The sequence below is a fragment of the Poromitra crassiceps genome (assembly GCF_964638095.1).
Source record: "Poromitra crassiceps genome assembly, chromosome: 1".
NCBI classification, from domain to species: Eukaryota; Metazoa; Chordata; class Actinopteri; order Beryciformes; family Melamphaidae; genus Poromitra; species Poromitra crassiceps.
In genome coordinates, this window is record NC_139623.1 from 7,493,852 (window position 1) to 7,518,663 (window position 24,812).

Below are 24,812 nucleotides of genomic sequence, written 5' to 3' on the forward strand. Positions count from 1 at the left end.
CAACTGGTCTTACACTGGTCTTAAGCTAAGTTGGTCGTAACTTTATGACCTAACAGCTACGCCGGTTGCACCAAGACGGCTTAAGCCTTATTTTCACTACGACCACGCGTAACTCCTACGCCTGGTCAGGAGGAGGCGTAGAGCCTGCCTGTAACAGAGATCTCCGCGGAGACCTTTTTGACCGTCATCGTCGTAACACCGCCAGTTCGCCGTCTTTGAAAGCACGACGTTAGATTATAACTAACTAGTTGTGTGGCTTAGCCTTCCAAAATGTTGCCGTTAATTTTTTAGAATGTAATACATAGAATTGGGAACGTTACATTCAATTTCATTCAGACTGTCTTTCTGGCTCAATCGCCGCCATTTTCCCCCCGGAGCGAGGGAGGGTGAGAGGAGGGAGGGTGTTTTACAGTAGTGGCTGAGAGAGCGTAGTGGCCAGTGGCACAGTGCTCCAAACAGGTCGCGAGGCACATTTTTTGCAACATCATCCAATCAGGGTGCATTCCCTGGCAATTCACATGGACGCGCATTGCTACGACCAGCATAGTTAAGACCAGACGTAAGCCGTGTTGGTGCAACAGGCGTAAATCCATGGTCTTAACTAAGACCGACGTAGGAGTTACGACCAGGCATAGTTAAGACCAGTTGGTGCAACCGGCCCCTGGTGTTTGGCTTGTAAAACAACTCTTAAGCCGATTGAATCTCTCTGAAAGCCCTAAAGATCTTCGATAAAAAACCCATCTTCGCTCATATCTGTAACATTATAAAGAAGCATAATTTCCTTGATTTTGACAATTTTAAAACCTTCAGACAGGCCTGCTTTGTTTTTAAGTGTCTCCATGGTCTTGCCCCACCCACTCTGGGAGTTTTTTAAGCGGAGGTCCGTGGAGGGCATGACCACCGGGGCGTGTCAAAGAGGAGACTGAGTTAGGCCACAGACGCACCGCATTCGGAAAAAACGTCCTGTCCATTGTGGGCGGAAAGGTCTGGAACAATCTCCTGGCCGTAGTAAGGGAATGCCCCACATACCCTACCTTTAAAGTCAAACTCAAGGAATGGCTCAAAACGAAACAACACTGCACCCATAATAAGTAGCCTTCTCTACAGACATTTAATCTTTTTATCATTTTATTATTTTATCTGTTTATCTTGTTTGTGTGTATTGCTTTTATCCTGTGTATGTATTGTTATCCCTTGTGCATTTTTATTATATTGCTTTTTTTATTCCCGTATCCTGTATTTATCTTGTAATTTTTAGTTGTCTATGTCCCGAGGACTGCGGGTGAAAATTAGCTTCGGCTAATCCTGGCACATTTACCGTTGTCACATATGGATGATTCTGTATGTGTAAAACTGTCTTATTAATGTGTCCTGTCTAAATAAACAAAGTAAAGTAAAGCATGTAAAATAATTGCTATACAATCAAAATGTAAAAACTGTATGTCCTCCAAAGTGTGCTGGCGATGAAGGAATTAATAAAACAAATGAATTGCTTCTCATTCATATCTAAAATCTTCTAATCAACCTACTCCACATGACATTAACTTTCTATTCTATTCATTGGCATCTGTATGTCACATTTAACCTCACACGCTGACTAAATGTGCACTATTTGGTGTCTATGTCACATTTAACCCCCAGGTCACCGGATCTAAACCAAACTTGGTGCACTTGTCCACATATCTCTGACTAAATGTGCACTATTTGGTATATCTGATGTATAACCCCCAAGTCACCGGAAGCGTGAACCCCGCATCGCCGCTTGCGGCTATATTTATTATTATTTTTGCTATTTTATTTCCATTTCACGTAGCAGTTCATATTTATTTTTCCCCTCATGTTTTTGCCCAAAGGTTTACATTTAACAAAAAGATTATGAGGGAAAAAAGTTCATGCTTGTAATCCTATATCAACCTGAGTGTATTGAATGTTTCTCATTAACACATTTGCTTTTGTTTGCATTTGTTTAGAGAATGAAGACCCTAATGTATACAAATATGCATTCATAAAAAATTATTTGCATGTGTACCTATCTGTACCTGTCTGAGGAAGAGGGATGGCTCAAAACGTCACTTGCTGCTGGATGGCTAAATAAACGGTAAATTGGACCTTCAGTGTGCGGACCTTCCCTTTTTTCATGTGTACCTATCCACATAATTACACCAATATAATATGCACTGAGATGCAAAAAAAATATTAATAAGAAAAATATGTAAATCAATCAAATTAAATATCTACATAGACAAAAAATTGACAGGTAAGTAAACAAATTATTATCGAAATAAGAATTAGAGATTGAGAATAGTGAATCATAAATTATTTGACTTAGAGTGTGATGGGGAGTGTAGGAGACAAGAATGGAGTAGTAGAGAATATTTGAGGGTGTGAGAAGTTACCGTAGTTTTTAGAATTGATAGCTGTTTAGACCTTGGGACATTTCAATAAGCAGTGCAGATTGTGAAATAGTTGATACCAAGTTTCGTGATGTTTTTGATTTGAATATCATGACAAACACAATGTTGAAAAGATATAGATAGATACTGTAGATACCGTAGATATCTAGATAGATAGACAGATAGAGAAAGAGTGAGAGAGTACTTTATTTATCCTCGGAGGGAAATTCTTGGGTTACAGCAGCGAGTCAATGACAGTAACATAACATACTTATTTCAAAAACACACAAAGAAAAGGGTTAGGGTTGTATATAGATGGTATATACGTACATACCATAAATATATAATACAGTATATATACTGTATACATTGAAACAATATATACATATTTTACACAACTACTACTGTCCACGTGTATCATATTATAATATAATACTATTATTACTATCATTCCAAGTACACGTGTGCTGTGTGTACAAAAAGTGTACAGTGTGCAATGTGAGTTAAGTAGTGCCTTTATGGGAGGGGAGGAGAGAGGGAGAGGGAGGGAAAGGAGGAGTCTCCTCTCTCTGCATGTATGGGAGTTATTATATATGGTTATTCCGGTGGGCACGAAATACCTCCTGTAACGGTCTTTACTGCATGGGAGCTGACGGAGCCTCTAACTGAAAACACTCCGTTGTCCAGCCAAGTAGGTTGGGGTGTGTCGTGTTGTGTAGGGGGTGTGTCATGTTGTGTCGGGGGTGTGTCATGTTGTGTAGGGGGTGTGTCGTGTTGTGTAGGGGGTGTGTCGTGTCGTCTATTATTTTGAGCACTTTGTGCAACATCTTTCCACAACCACCTCCAGGGCCTCCAGACGAGTCCAGAGTGGTCCCCAGCACCGAGCCAGCTCTCTGTATCAGTTTGTTCAGTTTCTTAGTCACCCGGCTCCAATGCTGCTGCCCCAACTGGTGGCTGCAAAGAGGATTGCACTTGCCACCACAGACTGGTAAAAGATATGCAACATCTTGCTGCATACATTGAAGGATCTAAGCTTCCTCAGAAAGTCTACTCTGCCCCTTCTTGTATACAGCCCCAGAGTTGCATTTCCAGTTGAAACCACAGCTTCAGCAATGGAAGCTTTGAACACTAAGCCCTCTGGTTCGATGTCCGATCAGCCTCCACAGGGATGCCAGAAAAGTTCCGCCAGAGGTAGTTGAAGGTCTCCTGGACAGGGGCTTCCGCCAGACATTCCCAGTTCACCCTCACCACCATCAGATGGTGAGTTGACAGCTCTGCCCCTCTCTTCATGTGACTGTCCAAGACATGCGGCCTCAGGTCAGATGACACGATGACAAAATCACTCATTGACCTTGGTACTACGTACACTTATGAGCATCCTTATGCTCGAACATGGTGTTTGTTATGGCCAATCCTTGACCATCCATTTAAACATTATAGCATTTACGAATCTTTAGTAAACTGTTAAGCCATAGAATTAATTACTTGATAGTTAACAATAAAATGGTATATAAGTAATGTTGATCCTGTCAATTCATTATTCATTATTGTAAACTTCTTTTGAGAAACCAGAGGTGGAGAATGTGACCGGTGAGTGGACAAGCTGATGCCAAAGCTCCCCCGACTGCTGTGACAAAGACTGTCCTCTCTGTTTGGCAGGTTGAATTGCAGTCTTTGTCCATTGTAACAGGCTGAATTGTGCTCTGTTGGGTAATGTGGTAGGGTTACAGTCATACTGTAGACACTGCTCCTGTGGCCTTGAAGCTACACAATCTGCAAATATCCCATTTTACCAGCTTTGCAATGCCACCATTTAACTGCATTTCAGTGTGAGACCTGAATATCTGCTTGATCTTCTCCTTCCAATGCAAGCATCAGGTGTATTTACAAAAACATTTAATTTATTAGGTTGGACAGAGCTGGACCTCTTGAGGGCAAAAAATAAATTTTAAAATAATAAGAGTAGCAGTAATAATAATTATTATTATTAGTGGCCGGGCCAGCGAAGCGGCAGGGCCACTTATTGTATTTGCCTGTATTCTTCTTCTCCCGGGAAGTTACGACTTCCCATGCATGAAAATAAACCAAACTTTGCACAAAGGTCTAGTCCCATGCCAAACTAAGTTGACGTGAATTTGGCGCCAATAGTCCTGATGGTGGCGCTACAGCGACCGTCTAAAGTTTCAAACTTTGAAAATTCATAACAAATCAGGCATATGGGCTACAGCTTTGGCACTTCCACCGAAATGTGCGCCCAAATGAGGAGAAACTTTTGTACACTGCAACCTATGGCCAATTATGAAGTCTAAAGACTGTAAAACTGTAAAACGAATTAAACCCTACTCCTCCCACATTTTTTCTTCAAACGACACCAAACTCCAGCATCTGCATCGTTACTGTCCTACACAAAAGTATAAAAACAGATTTTTGATAGATCAAAAATTGAGCCTACAGTGCATCAAAATGTTTTACTGTAAATGGTACTGTAAACACCTAGTGCAAATTCTCGCTAAATAAAGCTCAAAACTTCACGGAAAAAAACGACCAAGTTTTGCTTTCACAGTATAGTTGAAGTGTGTAAAATATCAGAATGCTATCTCAAAAACTGAACTTTTGACAATATTTTGAATTCTGCCCTCATGTAGACTACAGCACCGATGCCTTTGCCATCCTGTGGAATGGTAGGACATGCCCTCACCATCCTGGGAAAACATACACACTTATGATGTCATAACTGATGTCATCAGTGATGTCACTTGAGCAATTGTGCATTGTGACATCACTGATGATGTCATCAATGATGTCATCAGTTTTTGACATCACTGATGATGTCATCTTCATCTATAAATTGCTCAGCCTTCCTCTCCATCTCTCCCAGTACCTCATCCACTCCACAACAGCAAGGAGGCAAGTAACTTGTGTGTCTGATTGTCTGTACACCTTTCTGGAGATGAAGAAATATTTCTAGCCGTAGTATGAGTGTTAACATATGATAGTGTTTTATTGTGTTTTAGGAAGCAAGGGTTCAGCTGCACCCTAGGACAGAGAAGACAAGCTTCCCAAGTGGCTACTAGTCACTCAGCCTCCCTCTCCAGTGCATCTAACATCAGCTCTCTCAGTACCTCATCCACTCCTTCACAACAGCAAGGAGGCAAGTAACTTGCGTGTGTGACTGCCTGTCTGTATGTCTGTGCACTTTTTATGGAGACGAAAAATAATAATATATTAGCAACCCTAGTATGAGTGGTAACTTATAACGTTTTATTGTTTAAATGCAATGTTGTATTTATGCAACATTGCACAATTGTGCATTGTGACATCACTGATGATGTCATCATTGATGTCATCAGTGTTGTGACATCACTGATGATGTCATCTATTAATCGTTCATGCTTCCTCTACATAAGTTGGACTTGTGACTAAAAACTTGAGACGTGACTTGGACTATAGCTAAAAGACTTGAGACTTGCCCGGCCACGACCCATTGCTGCGCAGCAGCTATAATTATTATTATTGTTATTATAAAATGTGACAAAAACAATCACTTCTATAGATGCTGGATGAAGTCGGTATTTAATGGACTTGAGGGCCACAAATATTTCAGAATAAACGTCAATGTCAGTGTGTTCAAATGTAAAAATTTAATTTAATTTCCGCCAATACATCTTACATTGCTTATAGTGAGTGTACTTTTACCAGCTATCGCCAATTACCGCAAAAGGCCAGCATTCTCATTTGTTGAGATAGTAGCATTCAGGAAAACACATGACAGATGGGTTGGGAGACATACAAACACACAGAGAGAAAGTCAAATAGACAGAGTGACAGGCAGGCAAAGCCCAAAACAAAGGTGAACACGCACATACAAAAACACAGACACAGACAAATCAAAGGATACAGAAATAGGAAGACGGGCTACCATGTTGGGAGACAGCTGAGCTGCAAACAGACATGCCTCAGACAAAATGAAAGAGAGGAATCTGAAGGACAAGAAGTAGAGCTGCATAAGAGGAAGACAGAGGAGGCGGCCATGTCATGTGAATGAGAGTGGGTGAGCGAGAGAGATTTCAGGCAGTTGGATGAGGAAGTTGTGATGGTTAGCACACGGGTGTGGTTGACTAACCGTTGCTCCATCAGCCATTACTACAGAGAGGACAGCACCGTGACATACAGAGAGGACAGCACCGTGGACGATGAGGCTCTGGATACCAATGTGGAAGGCACACCACAGGATGGATACTAAGGTGAGCATAATATGGATGGCTAAATATCAGAGGGCAGAGGGGTGTTGTTGGTGGAGGAAGCCGAGAAGAGATTGATGGAGGATGACAGACAAATGGACGAACAGCGTGCTGGATGATGTGACAAACAGGCAGGTGGGTCAGTGTATAGGCCGCATTAGGCCGGGGAGGGAGACACGCTTGTACAGCCTGGAGGGAAATGAGGCCTCATCTTGACATATGCTCTGGAGTGAAATGAAGACTGGCACGAGCCGCTAATCTGATGCTGTCACAGTCCATGATGGCCACGCTCACCTGTCACAGTGTCCCGAGCCCCCCGAGGACGAGCTGCCACCGGGATAGGTCAAAGATCGAGGTTAATTTCTGCCGGGCGATGGATTCAAACCAACAAGCCACTGGCCCAGACCCATAGCTCTCCCCCTGCATCCTCTGTCGTCTCTGCTGCCTGTGCTGCTGTGAAATAATACAGTATTGGACCGGTTTTTTGTTTTTCATCTATTTTAGAGTTATTTTACTCATGAGGTCAATAAAAAAATTTGAGAGGGAGGAGAAATATTGTTCCCTCTCAGAATGCTACCCTCGGACCCAGAGCATTTTTATTACCGTATTGAAGCGTCCTCATAATTTGGCTTTTAATTTGTGGCAGTGGCAAGCTAAAAAATATGATGAGGTTTGATCAGTAGTGGAGAAAAGTTCAAAAGGCGTGTGTGGGAGGATTCCAGATGTAACCCTACATGTGGGCTCAATCATTTTTCTTTGACAAATGAGACAAAGCTGGTTATGTTGGGAAACTTATACTGTTTGATATTCAAAATAATAATCTATCTTACTGTGTGAGGTATGTGGGTGATATCAGCCCCATGAAACGTTAAAAGCAGCTCCCTGCCTTCCTGAGCATGTCTTCCTGTCTGTTAGTCACATGTAGAACCTGAGTAACTGAATACAGAACAACAGGGTTTGACAGTACAAATTGTTCCGTGGAGGATTCTCTTAGTAGAACCATCTGAGAAGACCTTGCTTGTACTCTTGTCCTGGTATAACAATTTGAAAAACATTCCTGTGACTATAGAGACAGATTACATATCAACAGTGTCTTTATGTACTAATGAGATGTGCATTTATGTGACCTGTATTCATTATAGAGTCACCTGTGTGACCCAAGGGGCTTCAGATGATTTAGCAGATTTCAGTTGAAGTAGCAGAGCTTCATCTTGCATTAATGACAGGAGACAACACGTTGCAACACCATGGAGAATGTGTTTGACTCTTCTACTCTCATGTCTTTTCTCTTTCAGATTCATTTGACTTGCATGACCTTTTTCATGTTTCTCATATTAAAAGGTGAGTACACAAAATCTCCTTTTATCTCCTCTGCACTCAAACACCTCACGCTACGGGTGAATTCACAACTTACCCTCTGCACAAATCCAACAATCTATAATTATATATCTATCTATATATCTATCTATCTATAATACCAAGACCATCTGTCTGTATCTGCATGTCTGTATGATACATGTCTGTATCTCGAGAACCGTTCGTTGGATCGAAGTCATACTTGGGGTGTGACTAAAACAGCGCTGCGCTCTCCGCTGTCCTGTTGTTTTCCTATGGGGGAGAGCCCCTTAGTGGAGCACGGTGGCCTGAATGTGGGAGATCGGCAGTTTGAATCCCGTGCGGGGCGTTGCATTTTTAAATTAAGATCCTGGTGAAATATGGTCTAAATGTGAACGTTCAATCAACAACGTCTGCAAATAGTGGGTGAAAAAACTTTAACTTTTGAACTTGTCTTTTTTTTAAATGTCTTTTCAACGGAAAAATGCTCGCTGGGTCAACTAGGTGGCAGCGCTCCCCTTGGCGACGCGCACAGCTCGATTTTGCCACTTTGCTCCGCGCTGTGAGTGCTGTGTGTGGGGGGGGATGAAGAAAGAATTGCTCAAAGTGACATCACTGGTGACATCATAATTGCTTGAGTGACATCACTGGTGACATCACTGATGACATCACATTTGCTCGAATGACAGCTTCGTTCAAAGCAACATCTCATCCACTCAACAGATGAGGAAGCCTGAATCTGTGGACCGGGCGGATTCCACACCCACACTCCCACACATCTACAATCCTATGACATAATCAGTGATGTCATAGACATTGTGACATCATCAGTGATGTCATAGAAAATAGCCCTGTTTGGAATCGGTCCCTATGACAGAAATAGTGGGCTATTCAGTGTGTTCACTTGTACTAGTGTCCGAATTCTCAACTGTTAATTTGATTCACTATGTAGTCCACTATAAAATAACCACAATGCACAGCGATTTCTAGTGAACAGTGAATGTACCCTACATTTTAGCCGGTATACCACGATGCAATGCGGTTGGTTGTCTTTGCCGAAGGAGAAGAAGAAAGTCACTACAGTAGCTCGGAATAGTGAGTAAATGAATGAGTGAACCATTCCGAACACGGCGATTATTGTGACGTCATCAGTGATCGAACACAATCAACATCCACAATCCATGACATCATCATTGATGTCATAGACATGGTGATGTCATCTAGGATGTCATAAATCCTTCCGTGCTGAGGTTAGAACAAGGCCAGGGTGGGAGTAGGCCAGGAAGAAGTAGGGAGCGAAGATGTTCAGCAAGTGCTGTGGCTATGGAGCCATCAAGCTCTCACTCCCTTCTCTAACCCAGTCCCCAGCACTGAGCTGCAGACTCTCTCTCTACACAGTGACAGCCATTCCCACCAGTTCCTCTCCAACATCAGGACAATGGGATGGATGCGTTGCCATTAACCTGATGCTGCCAGATGGGGGCGGTATTGTTGTGAACACAATACCGCCCTGGTCTGGCAGCATCAGGTAAGGTTGCCATGCCAAGCTTATCGTCAGTGATGTCATTTGTGCATGAATGAATCAAATGACTTGGTCAATGGGATAAATTATTTGTAGCTATCGCAGCGGTATAGAATTTATTTTTTTAAATTGAAGATATAGTTTTATTACCACTTGTATCTCACTGTAGTGTATTGTAGGCATGCTTCTTTGTTTTTGACCCTGCATTGTCCCGTGCTGTTTACCTGCAGGCCATGTGATGAGTGCCTCCTGTCCCATTGAGCTGAGCCCTCCCACTGTGGTGGTGCGATATGGAGGCTCCGTGTCAGTCAACTGCAGCACATCAGCACGACATGAGGGGATGGGCTGGGAGGCTTCTGTGGGAAGCCCCATAGGTCTACAGGAGGGTGTCAACCATGTGACCTGGACAGTGGAGAACCTAACCGACGGGAACATCACTCCCAAATGCTTCATCAACCAGCTCCTACCAAATGGGACTAACAAGTGTCTAAAGAACCTGAACCTAACAGTGCTTCTTTACAGTAAGTCTTGTTTTCATCCGCCTTGTGCATTCTGCAGCTGTTCTTTCTTATAACCTCTACAAGTCTCTAGCAGGGCTTTTCAAAGTCAAAACAATAAAATAAAAAAATCACACCCGGGTGTAAGCCATGCAAGGGATTGCGTGACATAATTTCCAGTTGAGTGACATCACTTCACACACACACACACACTGCCCGACTGACATCATTAGTCACAAAATTGTGACTAAGATAAGATCACAGTTGCTCGAGTGATCAGTTAATCACCCTATCCCCTTCCAGGTGAACTTTTCGGTGACTACATCTCAGGTGAACTCTTCGCTCATACACACAAAGTCACTCAGAAAAGCAGTTGCACCGCTTAAAAATGAGAAAAAGAATGGCTCACTGTCTTCACTTGCTCAAAAATGGAAATTTTAATACGTTTCAGTACAAGACCTTTTTCAAGTATATACTATATACTATAAATATAAGTCTATTATTATATACTATAAATTTGGCAAAGTGGACTCTTTTTTTTTCCCCAAAATTTTGTCCGGCCACAGCTATGCTGTTTTACGTGCGATCGAGCGGAAACTTTCAGTGTGGCGACCTGACTGAGCCAGATTTTTTTATTTGGGCATATCAATTGCCCTAAGGCTGTTTGCCCTAAGTCTGAGGCTATAGTTCAGTGATGATGTCACTGATGATGTCATCAGTTACTACTGATGTCATCAGTGATGTCATCAGTGATGATGTCATGGCTCCTAGGCTCGCCCGCACAGTGCGCGCGTGAGATGCCTAGTCTATCTATGTATCTATCTATCTATGTATCTATCTATCTATCTTATTATAATTTGAGAAGTGTCCGTGTGCATGCGTGTGAGTGAATGAGCTGAATTTTGTCCTTCCGCCGCTGTGCCATTTTACGTGCGATTGGGCTGAAACTTTCAGGGGTTGTAAAGAGCACCCGTGCGGGTGACCTGACGGACCTGGGTTTTTTAATTAGCTGATTGCCCTGATTACCTAATGATGTGATGTCATCAGTGATGTCAGTGATGATTTCATCAGTGATGATGTCATCGGTGATGTCATCAGTGATGATGTCATGTTCCAGACGAGGGGGGCCTAACTCCAGGTTACGCTATGCTGGAGTTGAAGAGAAGAGACTAGCCCAATAGTACAGTGCGACCAGGCCAGACTGAACTATACCTGAAGAACCACCAAGACAGGTTGAGAGCAGACCTGCACAACGGGCTGCAGGATGCTCTGGCCCAGGCCAAGGCAGACAAGACGGGGACAGAGCTGGAGAATGTCACACAGATGATTATCCTCCCCTGGCTCCCCGCGCTACATTGTCTCCACCTTAGAAATTGAGCATGCAAAATTTCTAGTACTGTAATAATAATAATAATAATAATAATAATAATAAAAATAAATAAATAAGAATTCATCTATAATTCAGAAGCCCCCTCAGTAAAATGTTGAAGTCAGCTTAACATGGGTTCAATAATTGAGTTGTAATCACAGTAGTAGCTTCAGAAAGTAGGGCTTTGTAGTGCTTCATTAATTAGAATGTGCTGAGTGAGTACAGTGACAATGGCCTCACTGTCCCCTCGCCTCAATACAACAAGCTAGCTCTGTTTTAGCCAGAAGCCACTCTGCCCCCCTCACAGGACTATTATTATGACTTACTCTGTGCGACTGCAGCAGCCCTATTTCCCTTCTGTAGCCTGGCAGACACATTCTCAAGTCCCCCGCCAGGAATACATCACAGCATTGTTGGGGAAAGTACACTGTTCTTTGTTCTTGCTGCAAAGTAACATTGCCGCACTACGAGGCTTAATCTGTGTTTTTGGTGTGTTCAAATGTATCTTTTCCTCACCCCCCCCACAGATCTAACAACGGTGAATATGACCAGCAGCATTATGGCACGCTCAGCAACGCCCACCCCTGCTCCTCCTCCCGCTGGTAAAGTCCTCTTGGCTATTCTGAGATGCCACTTTGCAGCCTTTAGAGTCTGCAGACTATTTCATATTTTCCCAGTAGCTTTCCATGCTCATTCATCTCAGGACCTTGTTCTAATAAAGGCTGCTCTTAAAATCTGGACGATGAATAGAAATCAATGTGCATATTGCACTATTGGCTTGTACACCCGAGCTTTTAATGGCTCTTTGTTTTCAGGTCTGTAGATATTTTCTTTTTCTTTTCCTATTTGTATTTTATTCAATTTAAATTAAGTTTCAAATTCCTATTAACCCCTCCTGGCCCCATAATAACAAAACAATTTCCTTCACAGCACCTTAAGGAGAACTTCACCGAAAAACAATGTTGATTTATTTTGCAGATGATCGCACACATGTCCGAAAACTGTAAGCAGTTCTGCAGGCATTCACAGTTATTAAGAGTTGATTTGAGTTCAGTTGTGGACCAGTGATGTAGTCATTTGTGCATGAATGACATCACTGGTCCACAACTTAAATTAACTCTCAATAACTGTCAAACTAAATAAATGACTGCAAAACTGTTTACAGTCTTCGGATATGTGTGAGATATGCAAGATAAATCCGCATTGCTTTTTGGTGAAGTTCTCCTTTGAGCATAACAAAAAGGACAGAAGGCTTTCAGTCTTCCCTAATGTGACAGCCATACCTTTGTGTAACAGGAAGAGTCACCCGAGAGGCGGAGCCTTCAACAGGTGCTTCCCCTCCTAAACTGAATGCCGACCAGAACATTACTGCCAACAAGCCAGTGACCAACAACTCCATCACAGCAGCAACTAAGGCTCCAACAGGTAGCCACACTGCAAAATAGTCATTCATTGCAGAGACACTTGTCATAAATTTAACATTTTTTTTTTTTGTTGCAACGAATGGAAATACATTGATGTTTGGCGCTGTTGGCTCCGCTCTTTACAGAAGATATGCTGGATTAGCCAAGGAGCATGCTAAGCTAATCAGGGAGCATGATGCAGAATCCCTGATGGCTATACAAGAGTGAGCCCAAAGCAAGACATTGAATACATGTTTCACCTTTGAGCCGTGCAAGACTCTGAACTAGGCAAAGCTTGGCAGCAGCGATGTGTGTGGTAGCATTGGAGTAGCAAAGACCAGTGTAGAAGGCAGCCCCATTTAAATAGACCACCTTGTGAGAATGGATGAGATTGGTGAATGCATTTTTAATTGAATTTAAGTTAATTTTTAGGGACTAATACAATAAATTGGTGAATAAATTCATATTGAAATCCAAAATACCACATATATTTAAGAGTCAGTAGTACACAATTTTATCATTTTCACGTGCAATATCTGAAGATTAAAAAAATAACTTTTCTTCAGGGGCATACGTATTACTAGTGCAGTGCCCATTCCCCCCATTCACCACCCCGGGGCGCTACCCCCAAAGTTCACATAGTTTTGGTCCATAACTTTTGAACCGTAGCATCTACAATCAAACGTATTTTTCCCTGGATTCCTTGGGTCATCCCGGATCTGCTGATATAGGCGCCGCCCATTTCCGTCTAACTAGATTTTCCGCCATTTTGAATTTGGTCCAAAAGCGTTTTTTCACTATTTCTCCTTCAAATTTTGTCCGATCTTCACCAAACCACATCACACAGTGTGTGTGGACTGCCCTGCATAATTTTTTTTTTTTTTTTTTAAAGATATAATCGACTCCTGAATGTTTGTGGGTGGGGCCTATTTCACAAAAACCACCATAACTCCGGACCATATTGTCCGATGCGAACCAACCTGGTCCAGGTGTGCACGTATATACTCTTAGCTGAGACAAATCAAATTGTGTCATTTCGCCTATAGGGGGTGCTATAGCAACATTAAGTACCTGTATCTTACAAACCATAAGACCGACTGTTCCCAAATTGGGTACATAGGTTCATAGAGTACTCTTCAACTTGGGCCTAAAAAATTACACCGATTGACCTCACGCTGGCGCTATAGCTGCCCTCTAAATGTTTTGGTCCATAACTTTGGAACTCTAGCTTCTACAATCAAAATTATTTCTGCCCTGGTTTCCTTGGCTCCTCCCACTTCTACTCACATACGCCTGCCCATTTCCCGCCCACAATTACTTAGTACAGCCTAACAAACATTTACAAATGCCATAGCGATCAGCCCTAGCAACCAGTTAGTACGCCATTGTAACCGTCTATAGAGACATCCTAGCTACACATTGCCGATTGGGGCTGTATTTATACTGGATGGAAGGGCGGGATCAAGGGCAGGGGCATTGCAAGGGGGAGGGGGCGTCGCGAGGGCAGCAAGCACAATTACATTTTCTTAAGGAAATTTAGCCCGTTCTAGTTTTCCATGCAAGTCAATTTGTTTCAAGATGTTTTTGGAATCAATTGTGCGGCATAGCACCGTCGCCCCACAGCAAGTAGGTCGTGGGTTTGAATCTCCACCCCGGATCTGCATGGGGTTTGCTATCCCCATATCATGTCATGCTAGTTTCCTCGCTATACACTCGTACTAGCGTCACACGGACTTCCATAAGGCAATGGGGGAACGGCTGTTCAAAACGCTCTCCTACCCGTCTCCGACATCCGATTGCAGATCCAAAGATATAATAATCCTCGAATGGTTAAAATGATACTGCTGCATGAAACAACAGTTTAAAAGCAGTCTTTCCACAGCCTGTGCCGTATTTAGGAGAGGAGAAGCTTCCTAGTGCCGACAGGAACCTTGGGAGTTTGAGTATTTCATGACATGTTTTGCTTCCCAGGTGCGCTGGATTATTTGGATGATTTGATCACTGACAGCCGCCTCCGTCTCCGTGTGACTGCATGTGTTTGCTCGCCACGTGCAAGTGGTGCACCATGATAGTGAGATCAAACACACCCTGCTGTAAATTCAGCACAGGCTGTGGAAAGATGGCTTTTAAACGGTTGTTTCATGCAGCAGTATCATTTTAACCGCTCCGGCTAAATTACTGGCTTCCGTAGGAGGACTATCATGTCTTCGGATCTGCAATCGGACATCGGAGATGGGGAGGAGAGCGTTTTGAACAGCTGTTCCCCCCTATTGCCTTATGGAAGTCCGTGTGACGCTAGTACGTGAGTGTATAGCAAGAGAACGAGCGTCACATATGGGGCTAGGGGGTTTGCATGTTCTCCCTGTGTTTTCGTGGTTTCCTCCCACAGTCTATGCTCTGTCTGTTTGTGTAGTATCATAATCTAGTAAAACATGGGTAACGCTTTAGAATACAGCCCGCAAATAAGCATGTAGTTAGAGTATAACAACGGGGTTTAAGGAGTGTAGTTAGAGTATAACAACGGGGTTTAAGGAGTGTAGTTAGAGTATAACAACAGGGTTTAAGGAGTCTAGTTAGAGTATAACAACGGGGTTTAAGGAGTGTAGTTAGAGTATAACAACGGGGTTTAAGGAGTGTAGTTAGAGTATAACTACACTCCTTAAACCCTGTTGTTAGACTATAACTACACTCCTTAAACCCTGTTGTTATACCATAACTACACTCCTTAAACCCCGTTGTTATACTCTAACTAGACTCCTTAAACCCTGTTGTTATACTCTAACTACACTCCTTAAACCCCGTTGTTATACTCTAACTAGACTCCTTAAACCCTGTTGTTATACTCTAACTACACTCCTTAAACCCCGTTGTTATACTCTAACTACACTCCTTAAACCCCGTTGTTATACTCTAACTAGACTCCTTAAACCCTGTTGTTATACTCTAACTACACTCCTTAAACCCCGTTGTTATACTCTAACTACACTCCTTAAACCCCGTTGTTATACTCTAACTACACTCCTTAAACCCCGTTGTTATACTCTAACTACACTCCTTAAACCCCGTTGTTATACTCTAACTACACTCCTTAAACCCCGTTGTTATACTCTAACTACACTCCTTAAACCCTGTTGTTATACTCTAACTACACTCCTTAAACCCCGTTGTTATACTCTAACTACACTCCTTAAACCCCGTTGTTATACTCTAACTACACTCCTTAAACCCCGTTGTTATACTCTAACTACACTCCTTAAACCCCGTTGTTATACTCTAACTACACTCCTTAAACCCCGTTGTTATACTCTAACTAGACTCCTTAAACCCCGTTGTTATACTCTAACTACACTCCTTAAACCCCGTTGTTATACTCTAACTACACTCCTTAAACCCCGTAGTTACCCTGTAAGTACAGTGTGGTACCCCGTAATTAGCCTATAAGTACAAACATTTGTCCCCTGCTTTATAATACAGCCCGCGACCCCGTAGTTAGACTATAAGTACAGATCTTGTTACCCTCTAGTTAAAGTATTTTTTCACTCCTTAAACCCCGTAGTTATACTCTAACTACACTCCTTAAACCCCGTTGTTATACTCTAACTACACTCCTTAAACCCCGTTATACCATAACTACACTCCTTAAACCCCGTTGTTATACCATAACTACACTCCTTAAACCCCGTTGTTATACTATAACTACACTCCTTAAACCCCGTTGTTATACCATAACTACACTCCTTAAACCCCGTTGTTATACTCTAACTACACTCCTTAAACCCCGTTATACCATAACTACACTCCTTAAACCCCGTTGTTATACCATAACTACACTCCTTAAACCCCGTTGTTATACCATAACTACACTCCTTAAACCCCGTTGTTATACTATAACTACACTCCTTAAACCCCGTTGTTATACTCTAACTACACTCCTTAAACCCCGTTATACCATAACTACACTCCTTAAACCCCGTTGTTATACCATAACTACACTCCTTAAACCCCGTTGTTATACCATAACTACACTCCTTAAACCCCGTTGTTATACCATAACTACACTCCTTAAACCCCGTTGTTATACTCTAACTACACTCCTTAAACCCCGTTGTTATACCATAACTACACTCCTTAAACCCCGTTATACCATAACTACACTCCTTAAACCCCGTTGTTATACCATAACTACACTCCTTAAACCCCGTTGTTATACTCTAACTACACTCCTTAAACCCCGTTGTTATACTATAACTACACTCCTTAAACCCCGTTGTTATACTATAACTACACTCCTTAAACCCCGTTGTTATACTCTAACTACACTCCTTAAACCCCGTTATACCATAACTACACTCCTTAAACCCGTTGTTATACCATAACTACACTCCTTAAACCCCGTTGTTATACCATAACTACACTCCTTAAACCCCGTTGTTATACTATAACTACACTCCTTAAACCCCGTAGTTAGACTATAAGTACAGATCTTATAATTCACTCCTTAAACCCCATAGTTAGACTATAACTACAGCCCTAAACCCCGTTGTTATACTATAACTACATGCTTATTTGCGGGCTGTATTCTAAAGCGTTACCAAAACATGTATATTGTTGCGTGTGGATATATGTTGTAGTATATGACTGTGATGATGCAATGTAAAACCCTGTGAGACAGACATGATTGTGATGCTTGTGATAAGGGGCTATAAACATAACTGAACTAAACTGTTCTTGATAGTAATGCATTGAGTCTGGTCTCTCATTACCACTGTACACAAGAGCATCTGATGTACTGTAATTCAAATTAAACGAATGTCATTTTCATGTTTCTGCGCCTTAGCTCCCAGGACGCAGACAACACCAAAAGCCAAGCTCACAAACACCACTCAAGGTACGAGCATGTCCCTCTCATTGACTTGACTGTCAACACCCTGTTGGTGGAGCCATTGCGTTTGGCTGGAAGATAGACCATGAGCACTCTGGTATCACAGCCCCCTCACACCAATTGCAAACACTTAAGCTTTCACATCAAGAATGCAGAAAGCTTAAAAACTAATTATCAGGTAGGCTAATTAGAAATGTTAAAGTCCCAGGCCTTGTTGAGATATACAGAGGAGTATTTCTACTGCATTTCACAGCACTGGGGAGAGAGAGAGAGACGGGGGGGGAGTGCTGATATGTTTTAAAAAGTGTCGTTAGACTAAATTTCCTCTGAGGGTCGTACTATTGAAATATGCAGAAATTCAATTAAAAAATGAGTTAAACGTGGCAATGCACCTGGAATTTAATGAGAAGTAATTATGTATGGACTCATATGGCAAAGATAAGGAGTCAGTATGCCCCAGACAAAAATACAGACTATGTTCCAATATGTGAAATTACGCTATATGATTATAAAACTGGGCATTTGATATTATAAATATTAAAGAAAGAGGGAAAAGAGATTGAGAAAATGAAATAATTCAGGGAAACTAATGAATGGTTTTTGTCTATTTTCTCAGCATCCAATGGGACATCCTCCCGAGCTACACCTACCAATGGTAACTAAAAAAATTCCTACTCCAATAGATACCTTAAATGCCACAGGCATCGCGGTTTTGCCGTTATCTCAGAGCAGACTTGACAGTATCACAATTCCCAAATCTCCCAAACAAAACCCACAGAGGACTGGGAGAACAGAGCACCTCACTTCATCTCTTGCCAACATATGAATGCTTGATTGTACCTCACACAAGAGATAGGATATGTACAGTATGTCCCCCATGCTGTGCTGCTTTTACCATAAATAGGCTTTTGATACACCATCAGCAGCACGTCAACTGGGCCAGTAGATCTGTTACACCATCTCTGACTGTTGTTCTCTGGTGACTTTTTTTCTCTCACTGTAGATGCTTCCTGTGTTGTACAGTCAAAGTTAATTCAATACATTTCCCTCTACTTTGCTTCTTAGCTACTATTATAGATCCAGAATTGGAGAAACGTTTCACCTATGGTAAGAGAGGCTCAATTTGATTGTTTTCAACCAAGCTTTGATACACCTCAAGTGCAGCACATTAACAGCATTGAGGCCATTTACACCTGGCATTAACATGTGTTTTCTGTGATCAGATTGCAATCAGATTGTATTTGATCACTTCAGCCTGATTCCATTTACACCTGGCGTTAACATGCATTTTCTGCTATCTGATTGCAATCTGATTGCAATCAGATTGCAGAAATGGGTGTCGTCTCAATCCGCATAAAGTTGCTGTCTCCAGATTGAGAGGACACTATGCATTTACACTTGTGTTCAATGTGTACACAATGCATCCCTGACCACCTCCGGAGGTGGTTTGGCCGATCAGATTGCAATCCTTCTTCAATGCGTTTTGGGGGTGTTTACACCTGGCATTTCAAGTGATAAAACACAATCTGATTGCAATCTGATCACAGAAAACACATGTTAGCACCAGGTGTAAATGGCCTCATTGTGTTTCACATGTCCAGATTACCATTCTCTCCGTGTTGCTGGACTGACCATCGCAGGGGTGCTCTTCCTCATGGGCATCATGGTCATCGGCTGTAAGTATGACACTTAAAGTCACTCCTGTCTATAGTATCTCTTGCATTTTTTGAACCATTACTGTATTATTACTATTATTGTTATACTATTATTATTAATATGACTGTTACTGACCACTCAAACCACCCTCGCTATCTTTCTTTTTCTTCATCACTCGTTGTAGGTGGCAAGGTCAAGTGTCATAAGTGTCGCGTGGGGTCAAAGAAGAAGTAAGTATATGCAAAGATTACAAAGATTGTAATGCTTAGGGGGCATGATGTACAGTACTGTATTCTTCCATTTGTACTTCAAGAACATTAAATCATCTTTACATTTTGTAATTGCACAAAAGTGTGTTCTCAACATGGCATCTGGGGACCACCAGGAGTCCTTGAAGGGGTTCCGGGGGGGGGGGGCAGCAAATTGATGGATTGTTAAATGTCAGCATTATTTAATTCACAAGAAGTTAACACGATTAGAGATTGTAGAAGAAGGACCATATTGTTATCTCTCTGCCTACAATACAGAAAGTTATTATGGAGCTCTGGACAAAACCATATCTGACAATAACAATATTCTCAGATTTAGGTTTGAGAGACAAGATCAAATCAAATGGGGGTGTTGTGGGCCTAAATTAGGATCCTTGATATAAAAATGGTTGATTATCATTGGTTTAAAAGTATGCTGCCAGCAACAACATTGAACATTTGAGAACAACAAACATTTGATTGTTTAGTAAATCAAATGTGCCTGAAGGACAGCTGTGTTTATATAATGTTGCTATAAATTGCAGTTGAACAGGTTAAGTGAATGGTTTTGAGCTCGTATGATACTGGATAATATACGGTAAATAATTAGTCACTTCAGACACACCTAATAACTCGGACTGCTGACTAAAATCCATGTGATGATGATTCATGGATGACAACAATTACGATTAGGCAATCTGTTGGGCAATACTATAATAGACTGAACTGCATAACAAAATGTTGATCATTTTCCTGATTGTGTGGTACATTTAGGCTTGACTTATTGTTTGATTAATTAGTCTTATTGTCCAAGTGTTCCGTGTGTTTATTTTACAGGTCATATCAAGTGGGCAGAGCATAAGCAGAGGACAATTGTACAGTGAGAGATACACCGAGCTACAGGGAACCATCCGAGAAAAACACCAATCAACAGCTGGTGTGCGCAGACACACACGCATCATTGTGCACATGCGCGTGGGTTAAATGACTGTACCTTGCTTAGGAACAGCGAGATGGAAAAACACTGAATAAACAAAGTAAAATGAATCATGCTGACAAGTGAAGGAAAGAGGCATTATGACCCGGTTAATCTTTGTTAAATGTTATTTCCATTACTTTGCCAACATGAACTGAAAAGTAAATTGATTATCTAGCCTGGTGGCTAATGAAGAGATGATTCATATGTTAATCACACCTCAACCATCAAGAAGGCTAGTTTCCATATTGTTTCTTTGAAAATCTTGTAACCCAAAAAATGATAGGTTTCCTGGTTGAAGCCGCAGCCCCCCTGCAGAACACAATGGAGAGAAAGGGTAAACAATCACTGAGAAAATCACAGCAAAATTACAGTTGAATAGACATGTTTGATGTGAGATGGGCTCATTTAATACAAGCAATGTCTGACCTGTAGTCACCTCTTTTATCTTTTCTTATTTTATTTTCTTCATAATTTTTTTGGTTTTATTTTAATACTAGGCATCTCACGCGCTCGATTCCGGCTCACCCGCTGAGCCCTGCAGCTCGCATACGCAGCTCGCCCGCTACGCAGCCTCGCCCGCAGCGCGGCTGCTGCGTGCCCTCGCCTGCCCTATAGGCATGCGCCTATGACATCAACAGTGCCTATGACATCATCAGTGATGTCATAAGATGATTTTACTCTTATGACATCACTATGACATCATCAGTGGGACAGAAATTGAAACAGAGAACAGACAGACAGAGATTGCCCACTTACCGCTTTTATATACTGTAGATAGATAGATAGATAGATAGATATGCTGTTACACTTGTATGGATGTGTGTATATGCCTTGTTTTCCCCTTCTGTCTTGAGTAATCCACAATTTGTGTTGGATTAAAATTAGTGTACTGTCAATTCATTGGTAAAGATAGGACACCATTTGATGTACGCTGTCCCGGAACAGATATAATTACAATCGAAGAAGACTACATTTACATCAATGTATGGATCAGACAGGAAGGATATGTTGCAAAATAAGTGTAATTGTATATGTATCTCCGTTTGTCATATATATGTGGAATAAAAACGTAAAAAGTAAAAAGAATCTTATAACCGATAACAGCAGCATGCAGGATTATTAAAGGTTATGAAAAACAACCCATAACATCTCGTATTTGACAATCTTTTACCCTCAAGTTCTATCAGGGTCTAAAAACGGAGCTAGGCCACTTCCCCTTCCTGATAGTTTCTGCATGCTCTTTATACTTTTGATCTCAACTAAAATGTGATGTAAGCGGTGTCTAAGCCTCTTAGTGGCTCTGTGCTTGTGAGTAAAGCCTAAGATTAGACAAGATCCACTGGCACATAATGTTTATGGCACCAATGCAGACAACAATGACAAAAACACAGTAAATTATATAACAGATTTAATGTTAAAATCAACACAATCAGTAGTATACTGTAGCTACATAATATAGTATTCACTTTTCTAATTGATATCAGAACAAAGTTGAGACTGCTGTACAAAAGGAATTAAATCATGATATACCTACTGTAATTGTTTTATGAAAGATATGGTCTGGTATTATTGAAACACTTTGTTAAGTTGTTAACAAAAAAGTTAAAGTACATATAAATGAAAACCACTGTGAATGTCCTTGGCAAACAATATTAGACATATGGATTAACCTGGATTAATGAGTGCATATGAGGATAAGTAAAATGTATTGTCCAAAATTCAACTTTGTTATTGCAATAAAACACACAAAAACACCAATATTGTACATACAGACTTTTTGGCAAATAAAACGTTACAAAAAAAAAGTGTGCAGAAAAGGCATCATCCCTGACCTGATCAAGCATATAAAAAGTCCTTTTAGCCAAGATATTTCTTTTCCATAAAAAGGCACATTGCAAGTGCATAGCTTGGTTGATTAGTGAATACCTAATGATACAGTATTCTAAGCCCAAGTACAAAAGAATAGCCTGATTTAAAAAATGCATGTCCTTTCCACAATATATGATGAGACAGAAACAAAGCACAGCAACGTTTGTTAATTTGACAAGAGCAGCGTCATAGCGGAGAGGCTTTACTGGAAGAACAGTGGAATAGAGAGTGATCACGTGTGGGGCAGACTGGACAAAATATTTCTCTTTGGCTTTCTGCACATTGTTTGGTCCTCGGCTCATTCCACAAATCTGTTTGCTTTGTACTGTACATTTTGGAAAAGCATTCAAAGAGAAGACATTCAGAAGTTATTGCATAGTGGTTTGTTTGTCCAACAGAAATAGCGTTTTTTCCATGAATAGGATATGAATATGAATGGTTAGACTACAAAGACTTCAACTGAAATGTTTTGTACTGCATGTGTCAAATACTCCCTTTGAAATGCTGACACATAGGGAAGGCTTACTGGGCTACACTCTGCTTATTAGAAATACCACATACACATGTACACAGTGCTCAAATGTGAACACTCAAACATACTGTACACACACACACAAACGAGCAACAATCACACCTGACGAGTTGTCTCATTCAAATAAACTGGGAGGCTTAATTGTCATGAAGGCACTATAGAAAAGATCTCCATCCAGGCTACACTCCACTTGTTTTTGCTCTCTCTAAAAGTCTGGCTGGAATCAAGCCAAACCCGGCCTCCACTCATGAGATTAGAGTTGCAAGCAAGGAGGTTGAGTGTAGGAAAAACATGTGATGCTGTTTTAACCAATCCAGTGGTTTCAAGCCCATGTGGCCATTCTCAGATGTGTCGACTCTACAATAAGTACTCCTCGTGAAGCTACAAATGAAAACCTGCGTGGTGCCAAACATCACCAGGATGTGCCCTTCTCCTTTAACCTTCGCCAAGGCAACTCATAATAGGAGCAGATAAGCCAACGGGTGCCTCGGTCCCAACGCTTCTGTTCACACGGCACAGTTGATTTCCATCTAAATGAAAAGGAGAAGCAGCGAATGTGCCGTCATGCTCGGTATGAATGAAACATGGGCATTGTGGGTATATTCCCAATCACCCCCCCTCCCTCCCACACCCACAGTCTCTTGTTGTATGAGGCATTAATCTAACCCTCCCCGGCCATCAGAGAGCTATTTACAATGTGTGAGGCCGCCGACGTTGTGTGAAAAAAGCCTTTGAAAGGAAAAAGAGAAGGGGAAAAGAAAACAACATCATTCATGGCGGTCGATTCATTTGCTGCCTTGGAAGAGGCTGTTCACACTGGCTTTTTCCACGTGTTCCTTTTTTTTACCCAGCCTGAGAAGAGGGTGGAACAAGCTTCATCTCCCTACTGCATCGCCCCTTGTCACTCCTAATGGGCCACGGACAGGAGATGTCAGACAACTGAATGGGAGAATGAAGTGAGAACTGGGCTGGCTTACTATGGATTAGCATGGTTTGTCTTCTTATTCAAACAAGAGCCACACACTCCACACACACACAGGCAGGTCTGTTCAAATGCACCGAATCAAAACGCAAATATATCGTTTCAGCAAATAGCTGGTGGGAATAATTTCTCGTTTCAGGTGGTAGAAAATGGGGCTGTGCTAAATCATCCCTTTAAACAAAGAAAGCTTTTCCACTTTAAGCCATATTCAATGGCTTTGGATGCCTCAAATAGAAACCAATTAGAAGGTTTGAACGTGTTCCAAATGTCCCAGGCTAAACGGTGCTACTGGTATACTGTAAGCAGAACAAATGTCTGGGACAGAGACAAACCAACACAACAGCTATATTACATTTTGAGTTGACGGCGTGGTGTAGGAGCGCGGAGCAGGGAACCATACTGTAAGAAGCAGGCTGTTGTGCAAAGACATTATATGATAGAGCTCAGTGCATCGTTGGTCATCTCTCGCTGGTGTGCTGTGGCGATTGGAGCGGTCCGTTCCAGGGGACTAGACTGCCCCTTTCTGGCCCTGCTCTGTAGGCACAGAGTAGATCCTAGAGAGAGGGAGGACAGACAGGAAGGAGAGAGGGAGAAATCAAGACGGGAGACAGGGTGAAACCCAATTTAGTTCATCTTTTGGATATTGAGGGTTTTTCCACAGTTTTGTTAGCAGGGATAGCATGTGCGGCTTGTGCTGCAGGCGTCTGACAAGGTACAGGAGGAGGTGACTGCATCACCTCAAAACACAGCTCATCCCCAGGTGGGACTTCTAAAAGCTGGCAGGGCACTGTTAAGCCAACAAGCACGGGGTTGCTGTGCGATTAAGCCTCTTTTCAGCAGAGCGATCAGTCAGCACCAAACACTGCCAGAGCTGACTGCAGCCCTCCGGGAGGCAGCCAGTAAT

General features: G+C 41.8%; 2 protein-coding genes across 4 annotated transcripts in view; one reads left to right on the forward strand and one right to left on the reverse strand.

The window, feature by feature from the left end:
* The first annotated feature begins 6,358 nt into the window (after positions 1–6,358).
* On the forward strand, positions 6,359–23,980 carry LOC310783946 (uncharacterized protein). The gene is made up of 11 exons (XM_083644882.1): positions 6,359–6,637; positions 7,930–7,975; positions 9,722–10,012; positions 11,885–11,959; positions 12,654–12,782; positions 17,598–17,648; positions 18,259–18,297; positions 18,708–18,749; positions 19,244–19,318; positions 19,483–19,528; positions 20,384–23,980. The coding sequence occupies exons 1-11, from the start codon at positions 6,587–6,589 to the stop codon at positions 20,406–20,408; spliced, it is 870 nt and encodes a 289-aa protein (XP_083501008.1). The 5' UTR covers positions 6,359–6,586; the 3' UTR covers positions 20,409–23,980.
* Positions 21,919–24,812, reverse strand: part of LOC310783956 (uncharacterized protein) — a 28,802-nt gene continuing 25,908 nt past the window's right edge. For all 3 annotated transcript variants that reach the window (XM_083644895.1, XM_083644897.1, XM_083644896.1), the window contains exon 8: positions 21,919–24,462. In XM_083644895.1, coding sequence (XP_083501021.1) covers positions 24,417–24,462 — 46 coding nt within the window. In that variant the 3' untranslated portion in view covers positions 21,919–24,416. The remainder of the gene's footprint in view (positions 24,463–24,812) is intronic.